Source organism: Phaethon aethereus, assembly GCF_964289735.1.
Source record: "Phaethon aethereus genome assembly, chromosome: 1".
NCBI classification, from domain to species: domain Eukaryota; kingdom Metazoa; phylum Chordata; class Aves; order Phaethontiformes; family Phaethontidae; genus Phaethon; species Phaethon aethereus.
Window position 1 is genome coordinate 120,632,806 of NC_138575.1, and position 22,036 is coordinate 120,654,841.

At 35.7% G+C, this 22,036-nt stretch overlaps 1 protein-coding gene across 1 annotated transcript in view; it reads right to left on the minus strand.

Annotated features, from left to right (window-relative positions):
- BRWD1 (bromodomain and WD repeat domain containing 1) overlaps positions 1-22,036 on the minus strand; it is a gene marked incomplete at its 5' end in the record, with an annotated part of 58,803 nt that overhangs the window by 4,726 nt on the left and 32,041 nt on the right. The window contains 12 exons of the mRNA XM_082011335.1: positions 3,318-4,298; positions 4,781-4,969; positions 6,129-6,364; positions 8,018-8,187; positions 8,463-8,615; positions 9,743-9,889; positions 10,518-10,562; positions 11,800-11,875; positions 12,514-12,639; positions 14,251-14,371; positions 14,656-14,811; positions 18,615-18,676. Coding sequence (XP_081867461.1) covers positions 3,318-4,298; positions 4,781-4,969; positions 6,129-6,364; positions 8,018-8,187; positions 8,463-8,615; positions 9,743-9,889; positions 10,518-10,562; positions 11,800-11,875; positions 12,514-12,639; positions 14,251-14,371; positions 14,656-14,811; positions 18,615-18,676 — 2,462 coding nt within the window. The remainder of the gene's footprint in view (positions 1-3,317; positions 4,299-4,780; positions 4,970-6,128; positions 6,365-8,017; positions 8,188-8,462; positions 8,616-9,742; positions 9,890-10,517; positions 10,563-11,799; positions 11,876-12,513; positions 12,640-14,250; positions 14,372-14,655; positions 14,812-18,614; positions 18,677-22,036) is intronic.

Consider the following 22,036-nt stretch of genomic DNA (forward strand, 5'->3'; position numbering starts at 1 on the left):
ATGAACATTTCACACCCATGGGCATAAAAGGTACAATACAGCAGAAGCTACAGTTTAAAGAGGGTGTTAAAGAATTGTCAAGAAGAGAAACCAGATTTTCATCAAGTTTTAAAACACAATATAAATAGTTAAAAACATCCAAGTTACATTTAAAGGACAATCTAAAGTCAGTTGTTGCGTTGTTCAGTGTTGATTACCCTGTATGACAGCTTCTACATATTTAATGGGAAATGCTTACACAAAAAGTGTAAGCAAAGTTTTTTAAAGTTTTAAATTAACCAGCCTTGTTTTCCCCTTAAAAATTAGGTGTTAGACAAGCTTGATAAAGGAAATGTTATCAACTGCCTACTCCAAAAACTACAAGTTCCCTCTAGGTGAAGTATCTGTAAAAACACCTTGCCTTGCTGCCAAATTAAGTCTCTTCAAATCTTCTCAAAGTAATGGTACAAGTCTCAAAAAAATTGCAACCAAAAGAGTTTCATATTTGACTCAGTAGTTTTGACATACGAAGCACATTCAAGTAAGATTTTCAGTTCTATAAAGCTATTAAATTCCCCCCCCCCCAATTTTCTTAAGTTTTAGAAAGTGACTATGACAACATAGTTCTGACAAGTCTAGAGTTCAATAGCCAATTACAGAACTCAGCAGTTCTTTATTGCTGCTCCTCAGGTCCATCTGGCATTCTTTCACATTGCTTATGTTTAAACATTAAGAAACGTTTTCAGTATGTTCAGCAGCTATAAATACAAAGATCTTTTTAGTACAAAAGAAATAAGAATTCCTTGTGGAAAACTGGCAAGACAGATTCATTTTGAGACAAACATTTTCTTCTTAAGAGTCTTAAACTGCTGCATTACAAGGGTGTATCAAAGCCATTACCTGAGAGGGCACAAAAATGTGAAAGAATCAAACTTACAAGGCTGTTCAAAATTCACTCAGTCTGGGAGAAAAAAAACCTACCAAAAACACGCTGTCAAAAATAATCCTTTCCCCCCACCTTATTTTTTGGCAAGGCAGCATTCAGTTGACATTGAACACTGGAAAGGAAGCAGCTTGGACACAGAAAGATTATACTTTCTGATAATACAGTACTGAAGATGTTTCTTTTCTCATTCGCCAAATTAAGTGATGTAGGAAGTAACTGAAAACACCGATAGGAATTTTTGCTCCAGAACCTTTCAGGGTCTTCAACCCTGATCGAATATTACGTGAACCGGAAAAGTTTAATTCTGTTCTGGATGTTTGGTACAGAAAACAACCAACCAACCCCCATGATCCTGAGTACCTTTTTTTTCTTTAATTCCCTTGCCTTTTGATAACTATTTGTGGGGCACTAAATTCCTGTAAACCCATGTGTTAAGACTAAACAATGCAGACTTTGTTTGAGGGAGGTGGGTGAGGAAGACTGCTGGGAAACATTAGTCTTTGCACCATAATAATAAAACAAAAGTTATATCATTAAGTCTTGAAAATAAAAAGAAATGCTATAAAAAGTGTGTGCAATAGTTCACACAATACAATCCTGTACATCGAACATATTAATTTTCCTTTTTGTGTAACTGCAAGTCATGAGAGCTCTCAAAGCCTGAAAAATTTGCTTTACTCACTGTAAGGCATACTGACAGCCTGCACTTGAAGCTAATGATCCAACTGCATCTATTGCCACTTCAGAGTATTCTCTCAAGTCAAGTCTTTCAAGAGTGCTTAAGATCCATCACTATTTTTTTTTGGAGGGGGAGGAACACCACAAAAACTCCCAACAACAGTTAAAATTCCTAAGGAGTTTATCAAGGTTCATAATCTGGTCTCTGTGATTCAGTGACAGGTCTGGAAGAATTAGATCAAACACCAACCTCTGAACAATCTTTCAAATTTTAAGTCAGGACCAATCCCCTAACAATATGACGACACATAATGTACAGAACCTGTTTTAATAAATCTTAGCATCATTCTGATAAGCTTAAAAAACCCCCAAATTCCAAATCATAATGTGTCAGCCAGCACACACAAGCATTTGAGTGACAGACAAAATTACAGACAAACCAAAACACAAAGAACTAAACTTTTTGAAACAAGTGGAATGGTAAATCTTGCTTCTGCAACTAATCGTAATTTCTGCCTTCAGTTGGCTGCTGTTAACTGCTTTACGGAGATCTTCTCATGTAATGTCTTATCAGTATGATAATGTAGTTAGAGCAGTGACACAATGCTTCAACTAGATACAACATTGCTTAGACACCCATGAACCTATGAAACTAAAGCAAGCCAGGAATAGGAGGGTCACCACTGCATCAGTAAACAGCACGCCCCCCCCAACTTCCTCTCCAAAACCACCCAACTCTTCCCTGTCTGTTAAATCTGGGAGAAGCCAGACATGCATCAGAACACTACCAATGCAGCAAAGCGCCTCTCTGTCTTAAGTACACTATGCATCACTGACAGAATAAAATCAAAAAGTCAAATCAAGTTAAAGATTCCACTGTACACGATGGAAGTAAGACTAATTAAAACACCTTTCAAACAAATTAGTTTTGAAAGACTATAAATAAGGTTACTTCAACTGAAAATAATGGTTGCAAGTCTGCCTTAGCACAGACAATTTCAACAGAAAAGTAAGATAATCTAAAAGTAGAAACTATTACTTTACCCACAAACTTGAGGTAACATTACTACAAACCAGAGGGATTTCGTTACTGAAATTCTCAAAACAAGGAGCAGGCCAAAAGAAAGAATGTACTGCTCTTTTTGAGATTTTCTACTACCTTAAACTGCATATCATAGAAATCATTCACACAACCCTTTAGAATATTGCTTAAGTTTTGTGCCAACAACTTGCAAGGCAGCATTTCTCAAACCTAACTGCCACAACACACATGCACAGCAGTATTACTTCAGAATAGGTATTTTAGCATTAGTTACTACATACTGCTCCATAGATAAGCAAGTGCAAGTTAAATATGGAAAGAACAGTCATGATTTGATGACAAATTTTTCATACAGAAATGTATTGCCTGAATTGCACAAGAATGGCCAGCATTCAGCCTGAATTCTGAATACCACAGAACTACATCAAACTGTAATAGTTTTCTCCCAGTGGTGTGCTTGGTAACCTCTCAGTTCCAAACCTGTCTAGACTGCTAGACACTGTTGCCATCATCATCATACCTAACAGTTCTCCTTCACCTATTTATAGTTATTTTTGAACAAGGAACACTATTACACTTTGTATAGTCCAAATCCTCCCAGTCATTAATCTTATGTTGTGTCCTTCATCTAGTCAGTATCAAGAGTTAGTGCATTACCTTTAAAAATTTTACCTTTTCTAACGATTTTTGTTTTTCCTTTTCTCTTCCTTTTTTCTGTTTTTGAAGAAGTTTCACAATAATTACTGTTATTGGAATCTGCCTCAGATCCTGTATCAGAAGAGTGACTGAGGCTGGCACCAGGTCCAGATTTTGAACTCCCTGTAATTCTAGTTGGCACCAAGCTCTCCGAGACAAAACTTCTCCCATCCTCTCTGTGTTCTGTTTCAGATTCTGCTGTATCCTCTAAATCACTCAAGACTTTTGCTTTTTTTAAGGGAGCAGCAAGCTGCAGACCAGTTGCTTTTCTGCCATTCCATCGATCCGATTCAGAATCCACTTCATCCTCAGAGTTGCTCACTGCAGGCTTCTTATGTACTGATGCTGACTGATCAGAAACTTTTTGACTGCTCCCATCCTCTGAATTATGGCTTTTAGAGTCCTCCTCTGAAAAGTCCAGGGTGGGACTTTTCATTTTGGGAGATACAGAATGGACTGTCCCACGTAACTGCTTATGGCCATTACTTTGCCAGTTTTTCTGCTTCATCTGTGTGTCTGTCTCAGAATCTGAAGTTCCATTTTCAGATTCACTAACAAATTTTCTTCTTGCAGCAGAAGAACCAGGTTGAGAAAGAATTTTCCTCTTGGTAAGATGCTCTTCTAATTCTTTTTCGCTTTCAGACTTTAAGCCTACATCATCCTCAGACCCCTCCAGTAACATTCGCCTGGCTGCAGCTGAGGCATTTCGGTGAGGCAGTTTTCTATTCTTGCATCCAATGCCAATACTTTCTGAGCTTGAAACCTCTTCCTCCACATCACTCATTAGCCTTAACTTATTAGCAGCTACAGCAGCACTTCTGCGTGGAGTTTTCCTATGTCTACCAGTACTATTACTGAGTGACTCTGATGTCACCACTGAAGTATTTTCAGAGTCACTTCCATATAACTTTTTCCTGACAGTTTTTCTTGTATTCCCATTTTCTTGAAGAAGTGTTCCTGTAAAGGGAAGGAGAGATTAATATCAAATATAAAAAGCGCAGCTTCTTAAGTCTTGTCAAATCTGAAATAGGTTCAACCCACAGACAGGACAAGTGAAATACACTCCTAGTAATAGTTATATGCTTTTGTTGTCCAAGAGAAATTATTTAGCTATGTCATAAATTTCAGATTCATCCTAGTTTTGTGAAAATTAAAACTTCTTTAGAGATTATTGCTTTGACTTTCATTAGGATATAAAATGTTGCAAGACATTGCCTCTCACTAGGCTCTTGGTTTCTGCTCTCCTCCCTGAAGTACTAAAAAAAACCCCACCTTTTTAGAAGTTGAGTGTAGTATTTTGAAAGCTTCAGAACTACCACCAATCAAAAAGTATCTGACATACACAACAACTTAAAAAAAACAGTAATTACATTTAGTTACATACACACACACATACACTTGTGCTATTAGCTGTTCACAGAAAACTACTCAAGTCTTACCTATTTGTTTTCTCTGAGCAGCTCGATTTCTAGTTATCCTACGACTGTTGTTCTTTCTTCTACATACACCATTGTGTAGCGGAGGTGACACAAGAGCCACAGAGCTTTCTTTGCTGTCTTCTGAGCTACTTGTAGAGGATGAAGATGAAGAAGCAGATGAAGAAACCAAAGAACCTTCTATTTCACTTTCTGTTAAAAAAAAATAATTGTCAATTAGAATTCTACACACAGTTAGTTTCCAGTTAAGAGCTACATTATGTTGATCCAAGAAATCTTCAGAATTTTCTCATGATATTGCCTTATAATACACTATTATGCCTTGAATGTCTTACACGTATGAAATTGATAGCTCTACAAAATACACCACTCCATATTTATAGTGCTCAGTGCTAAGAAGCTTCTTTAACCTGTATTTTAAGTCTCAAGTAAAATAACACAGCTGTTTCCAAATATCAGAATTAAGAGAAAAGCATGTTAAAAAACAACACAAAACATACTCTAACAGATCTCTTTTACCAGGACTTGCATTATTATTCTTTGAAAGAAGCTGAATTTTTGTTAAGCTGAGGTGCAGGGGAAGAAGGAAAAGGCAGGAAGGCTTTTACGTCTTGGAGAACTTCTGTCATTTGCTAATTTTGGATGACAATTTTTATGTAACACATATATGGGTGTATAACCTGTATTTTACATAGTACAATTTATCAAATACACTACCTTTTCCTCTCAAATAAGAAACATCCATTCACTACAACCACTGTCCTAGAACAGCTGCTTGAAATGAAGCAATTCTATTATTCTATTTGGTAAGACTTAAGAGCATCAAATAACCATGTAGTTAGCAGGTCAACTTTTTCTTATCATCAGTTTACTCAGTTCAGCTTTGTTGCGAATCCCTATATGAAAGCTGCAAAAAACCTGAAACATCCACTTGACTGCAAAATGGATATACAATCAAGACAGCTCTGCCTCCAAGAAGCAAACTATGCTATTGATAGATTTCTGTTTAGGTACAAGCTTTTTCATTAATAAAAGTTAAGTAAACTTACTGCAGTCTATGGGATTTTAAAGCAGAAATTTCTATGTTCAGTACACAGATCTTTTTATAACATTCAGTAATGTAATCAGTGTCTAAAATTCATTGAAATACACAAAATTCTGTATTACACAAACACCAAAATGCACAGAAATCTTGCCTAAAAAAATTACATATTAAAAATGCAAACCTCATTTAACAATTTAGAATGCAATTGCAAATTATGGCAATTAGAAAGGAAAGGAAACATTAGTGGACAATTCATAGATAAGACCAAGATGAAAACCCTCATCCGAAACAGATACCATTTCTGACCTGATGATAATGCAGAACAATTTGTTAGTGTTGTGGATCTAGCTTTTCCATTCCTTTCAAAGGATGCCAGGCATGCAGAATCAGAGGATTCACCAGAGGAACTATGGTTGTAATTGTTAGCATTCGTTTTATGGCTTGCAACACAGGTGGCTCTGCTTGAGGTAGGTTGAGTAAAAGAATCTTCCTGCTCAGATTCAATTTTTGCCTGAGACTTTACTGGTTTCTGCTTCAAATTTCTAGCAAAAGAGGAAAGAAGTAAAAGCAACATAGGTTATAAAACTATGAGAAATAATGGAAATTATGTATTTTAACAACACTTCTCTTAAAGCTTAACTAACTGTATGTCATACAAATTTATATTTATGGAAGGGTAGTTAGATTTGTGAGCTAACATGGTGTGGGACAATTTTACCATTGACAAAGATAAGCATTAAGTATTGCATTCCTCGTGAAGTGATGTAAGAGGAGACTGCTTTGAGAAACAAAGTTGCTGTTAATGCACGCCTTCTAGACAGCAATGTCCTCTTATTGTTTAACAGGAAATTGCAACAGCAGCCTCAATTTCTGTTGAATTCCCAGTCTCATGTTCATTGCACATAAGCCTCAAATTAAATGCTATGCATACTAACTTTATGCCACAATAAACTTGAGTTCCAAAGACACAAAGAAGGTGTACCTTTAGTGAAAGTTTATTGTCTAAAATAAAATGTGTATTTGTAGAGAAACTCACTGATTCTGTTCTCCCTTATGATAGATGCTGGAATGCTACATGCAGTCCTGACAAGTCACTTTCACAATTAGAACTACTATTTTGTCAGTTGCTTCCTTACAGCCACAGGTTTTCACATCTAGGCACACAAGATGCATATACTTTTTTTGCTATCCAAACACTCTCCCAAATAGTCCCAAACCTCAGTTCTGCTGAGCACCACTGACTTGTAAACAAGTCACAATTCTTCAGATACGAGTAGAAATGTCCTTTTGAAGGAAAATTTCTGCCTATCCTCATGGTTGTTTATTACTCTGGGAAGAAATAAGCACCCAAAGAATACTCCCAGTAAAGGTTAAAGCTCATTGCCAAGTATGCCTGTAACATAATCCAACACGTATACAAAGTAGAATTTGAAAATGTAGAACTAATCCACTGAAAATTTAAGAGAAGACAGATAAACATGGCAAAGAAATGTATTCTTAGTTTGTTGGGTTTTTTCTTTCTGAAATCCCTTATGCTTGTCCTTTCATTGACAGAGAAGAAAGGCTGGACAGCAGCAGAAAGGTAGCAGCAGAAAGGTATAAGCTCAGTTTCAATGATTTACCATGTTTAGTTTTGTATTTTGTCTCACTTCATCCCATATGCAAATTAAGAATACAAGAGTTAATCAAGTCAACCAGCAGTGATGTCAAAAGTTTGATTTCCTTCAAAAGAGACAAGGCATATCTAGATACAAACAGAATCCTACAGAAAGTGAAAATTTCTGTAAATTCCATAAGACTGACTTCTGTACTTGATAAAAAACAAAAAATATATGCAGCTTTGTAATCTCTGTAATAAATACAGCAGGTAAATCTTTGTTTCATAACTCATTATTTCAGTCAGATGACATACTGCTTTCCTGACTGAATTATTTAAAAAAAAAAAAAAAAAAAGCAAAACCTCAACCTTTTCTACTCTTCAGTGCCTTCACTGTTTACAGGCAGTTTTATACTACAAAAAACCTGCTTTTTTTGCACGTCTTTCCTACTGCAAAAGAAGTAATCATAAAAAGTCTCACTGAAGTTACCTAACGATTTAATAAACCAGTTGTTCTCTTCTTCATAAACTAAATATGACAGTCAATATGAATATTAGTCAGCTGTGATATATCTCTACATCTTCATAATTTGGTTACCTGAGCATTTTGGGAGGATGCTGCACTGAGCTTTGATTATGAAATCTTCTAGTATACCTCTGGTTTCTTCGTAGTTTTTCATTCTGTTTCTGACCATTTTTGAAATCTGAAACAATTCTTCTTATTTTCTCTTCAAATAGTGCTGATAACCTCAAGGTCATACTATAAATCTAGATAAGAAAGTCGTTTATATTAAAAGCAGAACGTTTCATCCAAGAATAACATTCCTAAAATTAAAAACTGTACAGAAAAGAAGCAGAAAAGCATGGCACACAATCCTACGTAAAACTAGATAAACAGGAAATGAACATATGAAATAGTTTTGTCATACTTACCACCACTATCCAACCAGCAGCTTTATCAAAAGTACCAATAAACAAACTAATTCCAAAATAATACCTCATTTCATTAACACAAACATAACTCCCCTGATATTAACAGCTACCTTTGACTTTTTGTTTGGAGTATAAGATTTTGCATTACTAAATATTAGTCTTATATCTTTGCACAGTTCCATTGGAGTGTCATAGTTTCCAGCTTCCAGAGTTTCTTTCACTGTACCAAAGTCCATTGGAGTGTCTATAATATGTCTGTAATCCTAGATAAAAACATATGAAAAAAGAAGGTATAAGGGAAAAATAACACTTTTAAATTTTATTTCTATAATTTCAGGGTAGCTAAGGTGACTGCAGATTATCTTAACCATCAGCTGAAAACAGAAGCATCTACCACAGCAGACAGCAACGCTTTTGCTGAGACTAGTTGAGTCTCCACTACAGTATCCCATACAAACTTTTTCTCATTTTCAAGGTCTTCAGAATTTCCGAAGTATCATGATTTGATACAATGTCACATGCTTGCACATGCAGATTTCCAGTTTCAATTCTCCTGAGTTTCCTCGATAAAAACTACCCAGTAACGGTAATATGCAAGTCAATGTTTTTATTGTTAATCAAAATGAGAAATGTAAATAGTAACGTAATCCTTTCCCTGATGCTTTTTACTATGAGAAACAAACTGATCTGTTTAAAAAAAAAACCCCAAAAAACCCACCCCACAAAACAACAAAACAAACCCAAAAACAAATCAAAAACATCTCTGTCCCTCATGTTAACGAGTTTTAGAGAATCTCAAGGTATTTTTAAAACCTCAAGTGAGACCCAAACTCAAGATGTGAAGTCCACAGGAACACAGCTGCATGCTTGTTAAGAAATTTTTTTCTTTGAAAAGTTTTTTGAGTTTTTAGACAAGAAGAGACCAAACAGTTAGCAAGAATATCATGAACAGCTAAGAGAAAGAGAAGGAACAAAGCAAGTTTATAGCTCAAGCTCAGAAAACAGGTTTTGCAGACTATGTCTCAAGAAACTAGTTTTAATTAAGAACATACAGATTTTTAAAAATTTTTTCTCTATAGGGGAAAGTAAGAAAGCAAGCAAAAAAAAAGACTGAAGGTATCAGGATATTTGTAGACACCACCGTTGCTCTACAGTTGTTTTGTGTTCTGTGTCAGTATTTTGACGGATGTTCTGTTGATGCAGGAGAGCATAAAGCTCACAGTTCTAAGCACAGAGCAAAGCAAATTTCTTTCAATGGTTTGGGACTAAAGCCATAAAGAGAACAAACAGCTCCACAATCAGTGCGGAGGTCTTATTATGGTACCAAATGCTAAAGAGGAAAAAAACCAAATAATACTTATATCTTACAAGGTTAATAAGAACAACTTACAGGATATTGATCCAAATCAACCGGCTGCCTGAAAGGTTCAGAATCTTCACACTGGAAAATTAAATTCACCAGTTCCATACACTGCTTCTTCCAACAGTTTTCATCATAGCCAGTTTTCATGTTTTTTCCTTTTTTTAAGCCCCGTCCCTTGGAAAAAAAAAAAGTTAGAAAAAACATTACTGAGATATAGCAAGAAAAACTAAACCTGAGAATCTGTCTGGAATTATTTCTGTAGCAGAAAAATGCAATTCCAAACATACTGGGTTTTAACAAAAAGAGCACTATACTACTAGCAGACTTTTTCCTAATCTTTATTAGTAAACTCTGAAAAATTATGCAGTTTTCTTTTACTATCTTTCAAGGGTTTTTTTTTTAATAATAACTAAGGCACACAAAAATATACCTTCTGATACCAAATAATTCTCAAAAGATTTGAATAATATCCGTCACTCAAAATATTTTTTCCCAAGCATCTTAGCTAAATAATGCTTTTATTGCAATATCATACAGATAACCAGAAACCGTTACGCTGAACAGTATTGGTACCAAACTTAGAAGATTTTCCTAGACAACTATACAAAACAAGTATAGAAGCATTAAACCCGCAAAGACCTATTTAAGCAAAGCTTTTACTTCCTTAATACCATTGGAAAATTCTGTTGTATGACTTTTATAAAACCAAGCATCACTCCCACAAAATTTCAATACAGTCTGTTAACCAATTCTTCCCGCCAGACCCGATTTGGGTATATATGGTAAAGATTAGCCAACTCACTTTTCTTCTTCTATATGATGTTCTCGGAAGACATTTTTCATCATCCTGCACAAAATAAAATCAAACGTCTTAAAAATTATGTATGAAAAAAATAGGTAATGGGTGCACAAGGTGTCATTAGATTTGATACTGTGGTAAAAACAGATTTTTATTCTAATTTCTCTCAATAAAGAGAAACTGAGCATATAAAAAAATACAACACAGCATCTAAGAGACTTGGAAAGCAAGATCCTAGATACCACCACTGAAGATTCCGAAATCCAGCTTTTGTCCTTAATACACCACCAGAAATTGCAATGAGAAGATATCAATCAGCTTTGAACCTCAATGAGTAAAGATTATCAGTAATTCAAATCACTAACAATAGATGTCATAAAACTTTTTGATTTTTCCTTGTCCTGAGTTTAGGAAAAGACATCTTGTGATCAAGTCACTTTTGTTGAAAAGAAAACCTTACAATGTGGAAGTACTAAGGTGATGCTGAAGTAGAGAAATAAAGAACTAAAATGACTCAATGTAATTTCTTCCCTACATATTAACCTGCAAGGGAGAGCAGATACTTTGCAATTTATGAAGTCTTGTTAGCAAATGCCGAATTAGAGATCAAAATGTGAAAAAGACATCAGTTTGGGCAGTTTTGGGTACACTACTAATAAAACATACAGCACTGCAGATAGCATTCACTGCATAACAGTGCCTATTTACCTCTATAAGACTTAAGATAAATGCACTTTATTAAATTCTCAATGAGGCAAATTGATGCATGATTCATATCGTGGTATGCAGAAAAATTGAGAGCCGAAAAGTAACACTGCAATAGTTATACAACTTGTCAGCTTTTAGCATTTATGACCATATGAATGACAAGTTTGACCTTAAAAATAACCAGATGCATATAATTAAAAATACAATGAAAGATAGCTACTCATGAACTCCTGAAATACTTATATTGCACTACTGCACATTAACATGCTTCAGAAATACAGTGCCACTCACAAAACAGAATAATTGTTCTAGTTGATAGCACACAGTCATAGTACAAAATGCCTATTTATTACACTTCTTAATGAATATTGGCAACTCAAAATTATTTTAATAAAGCATCTCCTCACAGTTCCCTACATTCATAATATATTCCATGTTTATATTAGCTATGTAAATGTATAAATACACACAAACATCTCCATAAAAATAATTTAGCAGTTTTACCAAAAATATTTGAAGGCTGGTGGTTATTTTCTTACCATCATACATTATTGGAATTATCCACAAAAAAGCTTACCAGATCAGCATCAAGACAATCTTGTTCATCATCTGTTGTGCTACATAGTTCAAAAATGTTTGTGCAGTCCTGATCACTGTAATGCAATTAAAACTCTGTTACTGGAATAGCAAAAACCCAGCCACAACCAAAAAGCTACACATAAACTGGAAGCCAGTAACTAAGAACTAAATGAAATAGAAAAAAATCCCAAGATTATTATAATATTAACAAAGTAATGTTATATCTGAAAAACTGCTATGCTGTACATTTCAGAAGTGGTGAGGGGAGGAGGGTGAAATTTGCATTAGGGATTTGAAAGGGGCCTTCACACCTCACCTACCTGCAGGAAGACTGTCTACACTAACTTATTTCAAAAAGAAACCTGTCAGCTGAATTAAGTTAGACAAGCTGCAACAACAACTTCTACACAAGTGCTAGACAGCACAGAACTTAACTTTACAGATTGAGCTACTTTCATGTCAAGTGACATTTTGATACTATAAATACCAGTCAATGTTACCAAGGGAAGAAGTTAAAATGTCCCTATGGTGAACATTTAAGTATTTCCCCGGTTAAGATAATACTCAAAAAGAATTGTATCAATTTCCTGCAGTGTATTGAAAAATAGTAAGGAATCAAAAGAAGCAGGATTCACAACAAAGGGATATTAAACTGTCCCACCATTTAAGAGCACAAGTATTCAAGCACTATTTACATTAAAATGCCACTTACTTGATAAACTTTAAGAGCTGGGTAGTGATCTTTTTTGCAGCTCTAGCAATAGCACTCCCAGGTTCATTGAAGGTCCTAGCATTGCTTTCAATGTATCTTACTTCCCAAACCAATGCAGAGATTCTCCTTAAAATTAAAAAGCATTGCACCTTTAATACTAAGCTGAAAAGCTTAAAAATCGCTAAAATTATATCTTAGTAATTTTCTGTCCTTATTGGATTAAGATAGAAGTCCTTTAAGTCTCGTTAGACCAGTTGCAAACTTTTCATTCACATGGAAAACTGAAGTATGTGTGTATGTATATGTATACAAACAGACACACACTCACTCCAGGAAGCAAAACCAACAATGCACATCTTTGCTCACTCATTTTCCAACTCACTATTGATAATTCATCTTCAGAAAGTTTGTGAATTTCTATCATGTTTTGGTTTAATTCTTAAAATTCAGTTAATGCAACTAGCCAAGTAAGCACTAGCATTTGTTGCCACTAAATTATAAAATATTACTGAAATACTACTGAGGATTGTGGATGCCCCAGATTCTTTAAAATATTTTTTAAAAAAGCTTACATTTGACCTTATTCAAAAACGAGGGGGAAAAAGTATTATTTAATCACCACTGTAAATTATAATATTTATTCTGGAAACATCAGAAGTTGCTTGTCACAAAGCCCTGTCAAATGGAACACGAGTTGTGTAGTATCTTAGTAAGTCTCAACTAGTAAACATAAGGCACAAGCAATAAAACAAAAATGACAAGAAGCTTAATCTAGTTATATTTTTAAAGACATCTCAGCTATGATCTTTTCTGTCTTCCCTCAAATACCTTGCCTTGAGGCCAACGGACTAGTCAAAGCAGTGCCCTCTGAGATGACAGATTTGTAGGAACTGTTGCAAATTAAAAATTGTAACTTGATAGAAATGAGCTAGCACAACTATGTAATTTCATTTTTATTATTCATTTTTCCAATTCCTTATAACTGTGAAGCAGAGATACCCCAAGTTTGCAGCTCTTCACCTACAGAATTTCAAACTATCTCCCAAGACACTATTTCAGTCTTATGTAGGAGGAAAACAACTATTAACGTCTCTTCACTGTATTTACAGAAACACTGAATGCAAGTCCAGATGACCACCACCCTTAAATCTCTTTTAGAGCTATGGATACCCAGCAAATCAGAACTTTATCATCACTACACTTCAGTTTCTTCCCTCTTTCTCTACCATAAGTTTTTATCATTTAAAATGCCAGTGGTAATATTTAACATTTCAGTGCTGTGTTTAAGACCATTTCTGAAAGTAATAAGCACTTAGAGCTTAACCCTCTTCAAGTTCAAAATAACTGAAGTACAGCACTTGAAAATCTGAATTAAAGTCTTCAGCACTGAAGTAGCTTCATTTAAAAAAAAAAAATCCTAACTTAGAATAGCAAATTTCTCAAACAAAGAATGTCTGCACAGTGTTTATTGTAACTCTGAAAACAGTACCAATATAGGCTGAAATCAATTTTCTTGAGAATGAAGCAACTTAATAAAAATGAATATAATGTTGCACTTACCAAACATCAGAGCCCTGCTACAAAACATTAGTGATGCTGAATTCAGCTACTGGACTATTGGTTTTCAAAACGTTTGTAAAAAGAGTAATTGCTCTTCTTACCAAAAAGCATTTAGAACTTCTCACAATGGACAAACTCAAGGCCACATTCTCCCTTGTTTCTACTGCTAGTACTAACCTGTAAAATCGGTTAGCCAGTCTTGTCCGAATAGTGTTCAGGTCTGTTGGATAAGCAATCACAGTACAGTACTTGGGATACGTACACAGGTCAACTGGACCGGCAAAAGCTGCTGAAATGTCTGTTAATAAACAGCAAGGTTAATTAAACTATTTCAAAGCTGGTATGCATATGACAATTGAGCTAGCTGTTCAATTGCTATGTAGAATTATTCTTGATAAACCAATGATCGTCTAGAAATATAAAAATCTCAGTACAAACAGAAAGAACTGCACATAAAAATGTATGAAGATTTACAGTACTTTATCATAGGGAATTCTTAAAGGATGCCATGGATATTCCAGAGACCTGCTTATAAACGTAATGTTAGGAGAGAACTACCTGAAGCTTAGATTGCATGCTCACCAAGAGTCAGAAGCTGATCAATACCACTGATAATCCGTTCACACGCTTCATCACGAGATCTCATCCCCCACTCCCCTTCTTGGGGTTTGTATAGTAGCTTCTCCACCTCTTCAAAAGTCACAGAAACACTAGCTCCTAATTCTTCAGGCTGATCAACTAAAGAGTGATAGCAAATAGGCAAGGGGAAGAAGTGAGAACACAAAACAAGAAAATGAATTGTTAAGTACTCATGCTTATTAAATACTGGTATGCTCGTAACTGACATAAAAATTCATGCCTTAAAGTGGAGTTTGATGCTAAGACTGTGGTGAAAAGTACACAAAAATGCATACAACAGCAAAGAAAGCCTTTATTCGCCTTCTCTGCAGTTCTGGATTTCCAGAAGGCTCTTTCCTCTCTTCATCTAAGCACTAGGCTTAAGCTCATTTATATGCTTTTGTTTGAAATGCACACCCTAAACTTCACAGGATTGTAACTTAGTTCAATGAGTCAATCTGTGCCCCCAACCTTTAAACATGTGCAATATACTTTGTGACATCCTTCCTGGTATTAACAACTGTGATCTTTGGGACATTTAAAAAAAAATATTTGTTTTGAACATGGCAGATTAATTGTTTCAAAGCAATCAGAACTAGTAGAAATATAAAGCTGTGATGTATGGTTCTATAGAAAGAGTCAGGCTTCCAAAGACTAATGCAATCTCGCCAATGTAGAATGACTTGAGTAGAAAATGTATTATTCCTGAGTATCTTTCTCCCTCAACTCCACAGATTGTTTTTAGTACATCTGCAGTTTCTGCACTTTCATTGTTTTTGAAAAGCTAAGTTCCTCATTTCATTTAAGCACTTTAAAAGGAACAAGCGTGTGAAGGTTCCTGATCAGACACTGTAGGTAGGCACTATCATTTCTTTGTACCAAATAGGACAACCTGAATTAGTAGATAAATTATTTTTTACTAGCAGATAAATTCAACAGTATAGAGCATGTAGGCTTATAGCTAGAAACTAACAGTAAGAAATTCCATTAGTATCCGAGAGTCTGTCCATTAAAAAGGAAAGCAAGAAAGAGGATAGGGTCCTTGTTAGTGTTACGATGACTGTAATCCATGAATATGTTGCATACAAATTCTAAAATAAATTTTTACCTTCAGCTGAATAGGGTTAGTCTTAATAACCCAAAGTAATTTCTAGTTCTCTGTTCATTATTGCATTGATGAAGCCCTAACAGTATTTGTTATCCACTGAAATAGTACCAAAGATGAAGCAGCTTTTCAAGAAACAAATGGATAAAATACGAAAAGGCGCTAGGAAAAGCTGAAGGGGCAGAGGTGATTCACTTAAATGATCGTTCTAACTCATCTTCAAGCTGAAAGAAATTTTGCAACCAAACTTCCTCAAGACAACACTAAGAGAAAGCAGCAAGTAATGCTTCTACACTTACATAGGGTCGTGTCAAGGAGAACTCAACACGGTATCTGGTACTCCATTGCATAAGCGCTCAAGAGGGATTTTCTCCTGTAGGAGTAACAACTAAAGCAGAATGACAGACTAAAAACAAACAAAACTCTGTCCTTCTCAACAAGCATGTAAAGATTTCTGCTTTGTGTTCTTTGCAGCACCCTGGTACATGTGACACAGGACTTCTCATAACTCCTGGTATGTTTTTTATATATATATATATATACACAGTATGACCATATGGTCTAATCTTCAGGAGTAAATGGGTCACAGAAAGCTGAATCCCCAAGAGGAGGGTTACCATGCTTACAGTACAGGTACAGACGGTTAATGTATACAACAGCCAGTCCACACCAATAGTGGTTTAGTAAGCAGGCTGCTGAAAACTGAACTTTCAGGTCCCCGTGCACCAGCTTTTCCTGGTCTTGACAGCATTGTCCCAGACAAGACACAAGTTTGGCATCTGCTACTGTATCTTGATTATCAGGAGACAAAAAAAACTTATGCTTGCAGGATACAAAAGGTAACAAATTAAAGTTGTGACCTGCTAGTTAGTCGAACTTCAGCGTTGTTCTTCTCCCATATATCTTAGTAAACTGAATGAAGAAATATTTTGAGAGAAGAGCGACAAATGCAAGGTACAATTTCAATTTGATCTGTAAGTAATTGAATTGAAGAAAGGAAGAGAAAGCAAAGGGGAAGGGGTTTAACTCCTATTTTATACTGTATTGTTAACATTAATAATGCTTTCTATAAATGCACAAAACCTCCCTGTAAGAGCTTTACTTCCCTACAGAGTGCTATTTTCTGCCTGGAAAGAAAGGTAGAAAATAAGGAGTTCCAGATGTCTGCAGACAATTTTTGTCCTTCCTCTAGCTTAGTGGCTGCTTTGGTACTTCTCCTTGACCTGTTCAGAGGCTCTTCTTCTCAATTCTTTGACCTTCTCCACAAAAGACACACTAGCTTTTAGCTTTTTTTTTTTTTTTTTTTTTTTGGTGTGTCCCATCCCAGTTTTCCTATGGTAAAGTCATAGCTCCTCAGATTAATCAAAGCATAAGCTCTTAACATGGCAAAGTAACAACTTATTAGATCAAAGAAAGAAGTCAGAATTTGTCTGTGATACAGCCAGTAAATGACAACTTACACATTTAACACTATCCAGATTTAAATTAACGTCTGTAAGATGTCTCTGTCATTACATTGCCAGTGTAGCGATTTCAAGAATTCTAGTTCCTTCATGCTTTCAAACTGAAGTGGTTGAGAACATTACTCTTTATATTTCAATCCATAGGAGGAAGTAGTGATAACTAATACACTGATATAAACAGCACTTAAAATAGTATACAGCATTCAGAAGAAATTGATACAATTTGTCCTGTTAAGAGAATAAATCCTGACTTAAGTTCACACATAAGGCTTGTGAGCCTCTAACAATAATACAACTGTCTCTCAGTGACATATATGGGAAGCATTAACCCGTTCATGATGAATAAGAGAAGCTTCTGTATGTTAGAAGGAAACAGGTGATGAGAAGTGGAACGTTTCAATTAATTTTGTGTGTGTGTAAAACCAAAATCCTGCTGATTACTTGTTTTCTATAAACTAAAATGTATAAAGATTTCAATTTCATATTCTGATTTCAGACTGTTTTGCTGAATTTGTCATCACAAGATATGACTAAAGCAGCCAGCTAGCACTTCAAAGATTAGACAGTCAGATGGCTGCTGAGAACATCCACATGTGTACAATATACTCATATTTAAGAAAAGAAATATAGTATAAACCTTTCTCATGTCTGGGAAACAAGCTAACTCCTAGAAAACATTAAGAAAACCAGTATCTTTTTGACAGCTTATTCAGTAACTACTCTCTCAGTACTGACAAGCACTGGAAAACTGAACTGATTAAGATAAGCCAGGAATCCCAACTGTTTCATTTACAGTTAATTTGGATTTGACCAGCAAACTTCATAAATTGCTGGTTTTAAACTACATGCTGTAAGGATTTGCTGACTGGAAATTTTATATATATTCTTCCCCCACCCCGTTATACTATAATGTGTTAGAACAAACTAGTTTTTCGAAGCTTGAGATTTTTTTTGAAACTTGGTATTTGGAAGTTTCAGGTTTTATTACATAAGCCAGAGCTACACATTTAAATTATTTCCTTCAAATTTGCTCTGGAAGATTGCAAAGGGAAAAAATATAGGTATATTCAAGGTATTTCAACAAATCTGAAGCAAGACTGTCTTTAAAAACTTTCTTGCTCAAACACACAAAAACACCCTGCTGACATTGTCTATAATTTAAAGGATAGCTATTACCATATCAGTTCCACCTGTTAAGTAGATTTGCACAATGGATACTGTACTCTAATGACTTAGTGGCAGGAGTTGCAAAAAAGATAGGAATCATCTAAGGTCCACTACCTGCATGAAACAAAAGAATTAGAAAGAGGGAGAAGCGCACATTAAACTGTTTTATTACATGAGTTTCTACCTACCATTATCAGGAACTGGTTCCATGTCCCACGGGCTAAGCTTTTCAATTTCACCATTGTCCCATCTGATTCACCAAGTTAAAATACAAAACACAATAATAATGTAAAGTTATCTTGACTCAGAAGTATTCCCTCTAAGCATATTTAAATCACAGTATTAAAATATACTGTATAAACCTGTATATAAACAAAAGCATTAGCTAGCAATCAGCTGTCACAGTGCAAAAAAGGAAACATTCTTCATAATTAATGTCAAATTAAAATTGTGCTCCTGATTTTGGCTATATGTAACTTACCCAATATAAAAATTAATTTTACAAAGCCCGTATCAAGAAGTTGCTGAAGAAAAATAAGCCATACACTTGGAAAAATGAGATAACAATGTCAAGGGGAAGATGAAAAAACCACACAGGAGAGGGGATTTTTTTTTTGCTAACACAGCAGTAGTTGTGCAAGTCCATGGAATGTTTCAGAAAAGGGAAGAACAGTAATTGAGGTATTTGGTATATTAACACTTCATTTTATAAAGCATACCACATTAAGACAAAGAAAAGACTAAGTATAAAAGGAAGAAACTGAAGTTAAATAAGGACCAAGAGGAAGCAAACGCAAACAGTTGATACTAAGTGCATCTGCATATTCACCCTGATACTTAACTACTAAGTATGAATATCATTTTGAGATCTCTCAAAATCCTACCACATTTGGGCAGATTTTCACCTGTTTTTAACACCACAAAAAATACCAGTGAATTTTGGTATCTCAAAGATAAGAAATGCTCGACCAGATTACCTTTACACCCTACTGGTCCAGCTAGACCAGTAATCTGTGTTTCTGAAACTATTATTGGGAGATGCTATTTACAGAGACCATATGAACCTGATAGAAGTCCATTCTACTCCTACTTGCAGCACTCATGATCATTGTAGTCTTCTAGGCACGTTTGTGAATACATCCCAAACAATTTCTAATACCTTTTTGAACCTGCCAATACCGTTTCCACAGACTGCTGTGTAAATGTATTTCCAAATTTCACTACCCCCAATGTTATAAAAACCAAACACAAACTCTTTTTAACTAGTCCCCTACAGATTTCAACATGCACTTCTAGTTCTGTCATTAGAGAATTTGGTGAATAATAATTCTCTAGTCACCTTTACGATTTTGTGAACTATGAAAACCACCCCTTTCACCTTTCTCTTCCATCTGAAGAGTCACTTTTTTTTTTTAATCTTAACCCACAAAGCATCTGGTACATACTCTTTAACCATTTTAGTTGCCCTTTTCTGTACCTTTCCCAAAGTCATTACATCTTCCTTTAGATGCTGAGACTTAAAATGCATTAAAACAACAGCATACCACCATGCTAGAAAGCAGTGAGCAATACTGTTTTGTCCTTGATGTCCTTTCTGATGGTGACCAACACCTTGTTGGTTTCTGTAGCTGCCACTGCAGACACAGACAAACTGTCAATGACTACCCTCAACATTCCTGTCTTCAGCTGATTCTACTAATGAGCTCAATGTCATATAAGCATAAATGAGACCATTCCCTCAGATGTCATACCTAACATAAAGCTGCACTGAAAATTATCTGGTACTTTCTTAACCAGTCAGTTTTACGAGGTCCTTCTGGAAGTCCTCACTTTTAGGGTAATAATTTGACTACTACCTGAAATGACTTCCGATACTTAGACTTTGGATATTTCACTGCGCATACCCTCCAAGAGGCTTAGGAAGACACTGAGTAAAACTGGTTCCAGCACCGATTCCTGGGGAAGCCCACCACTCCAGCCTAAAATATGATTGTTAAGAACCACTCTTTTACACCCTATCCTTTAACCAATTTTTAACATAAAGAAGTATTTGCTCCAATCCTATGTCATCTTATTTTAACATCTCTTGAAGAGAAATCCTGTCAAGGGCTTCTTGATCCAAATCCAAATATATGCTGTCCACTGTCCACTTTATTCATACGCCTACTAAGTAAGTCACAGAACTTCAAAGGGGGTAGAGAGGCAGAACTTCCCTGTACAGATTCAGTGCTGGCTCTTTCCTACAGCTGGGTTTATCACAGAATCACTAGGTTGGAAAGGACCTTCAAGATCATCAAGTCCGAACATTAATCCAGCGCCACCATGTCCCCTAAACCATGTCCTGAAGTGCCACATCCACACGTTTTTTGAACACTTCCAGAGATGGCGACTCCACCACCTCCCTGGGCAGCCCGTTCCAATGCCTGACCACTCTCTCAGTGAAGAAACTTTTCCTAATATCCAATCTAAACCTCCCCTGGCGCAACTTGAGGCCATTTCCTCTCGTCCTATCACTAGTTACTTGGGAGAAGAGACCAACACCCTCGTCGCCACAACCCCCTTTCAGGTAGTTGTGGAGAGCAATAAGGTCTCCTCTCAGCCTCCTCTTCTTCAGACTAAACAACCCCAGTTCCCTCAGCCGCTCCCCATAAGACTTGTGCTCCAGACCCCTCACCATCTTCGTTGCCCTATCCTTATGCTCCATAGTAGTATTTTTTCTTATAGGCACATACCAGAAACTGAAGTCAAATACATCAGTCTACAGCTCACCAACTTCCCTCCAGAGCCTCTTCTGGTGGCAGGAGTTACAATAAGCAATCTGCCAGTCCTCTGGTACAGGGTCCAACTTTGCCAGGACTTTCTTATCAGAGTTCTTCAAAAGCTTGGGTGAATGCCATGTACTTATTTATGACTTAGTAACTTAGATATTTGGTCTACTGTCTCCTGTGTATGTATTTTAAACAAACTGAAAATTGATATGATCATCCTCATAATATTAAACTCTATGCCGGCAAGAGCATCTCTCCATTATTTTGGATTACCCACTGACTTAAGAAAACTTGGATCCATCCACATTCAGACTGTTTGATGTTTATGAACTAACAGAGTTCTGAAGGCTCATCTATTCAGTTCTCCATCCCAGTTAACATACAGTACTTCAGAAGTTGTTGGTATTCATAAATGTACATACTACTTCACAATATTGCATGAAAAACTATCAATACAGGTTAGTACAACCCAAACCCCATTTAGTTCCACTTAAGCTCCATTCATCCAGGTAACACAACTTTACATATTATTAAGCTGCTTTTTCACAAATACCTATTTATAAAAAAAAAAATCCATTTATACATCTTCTAATGATTTATTATCTATACAACAGTGATGGTGATAATTTGAGATTATTCCAAAGTGTGTGACAACCTGGTTACCGATAAGACTTTCAATTAAGTTATGTGGCAATTACTCCCCTTCATCTCATTTGAATGTGGTTTCCCACACTCCCCATCGTTGAGTGTTTTGAAGCCAACTTTCAAAGGTTGTTTCTGGTATAAAATAAAAAGCACTTCTACTCAGCTGAATTAGCAAAATTCTACCATCTGAAAAAGCA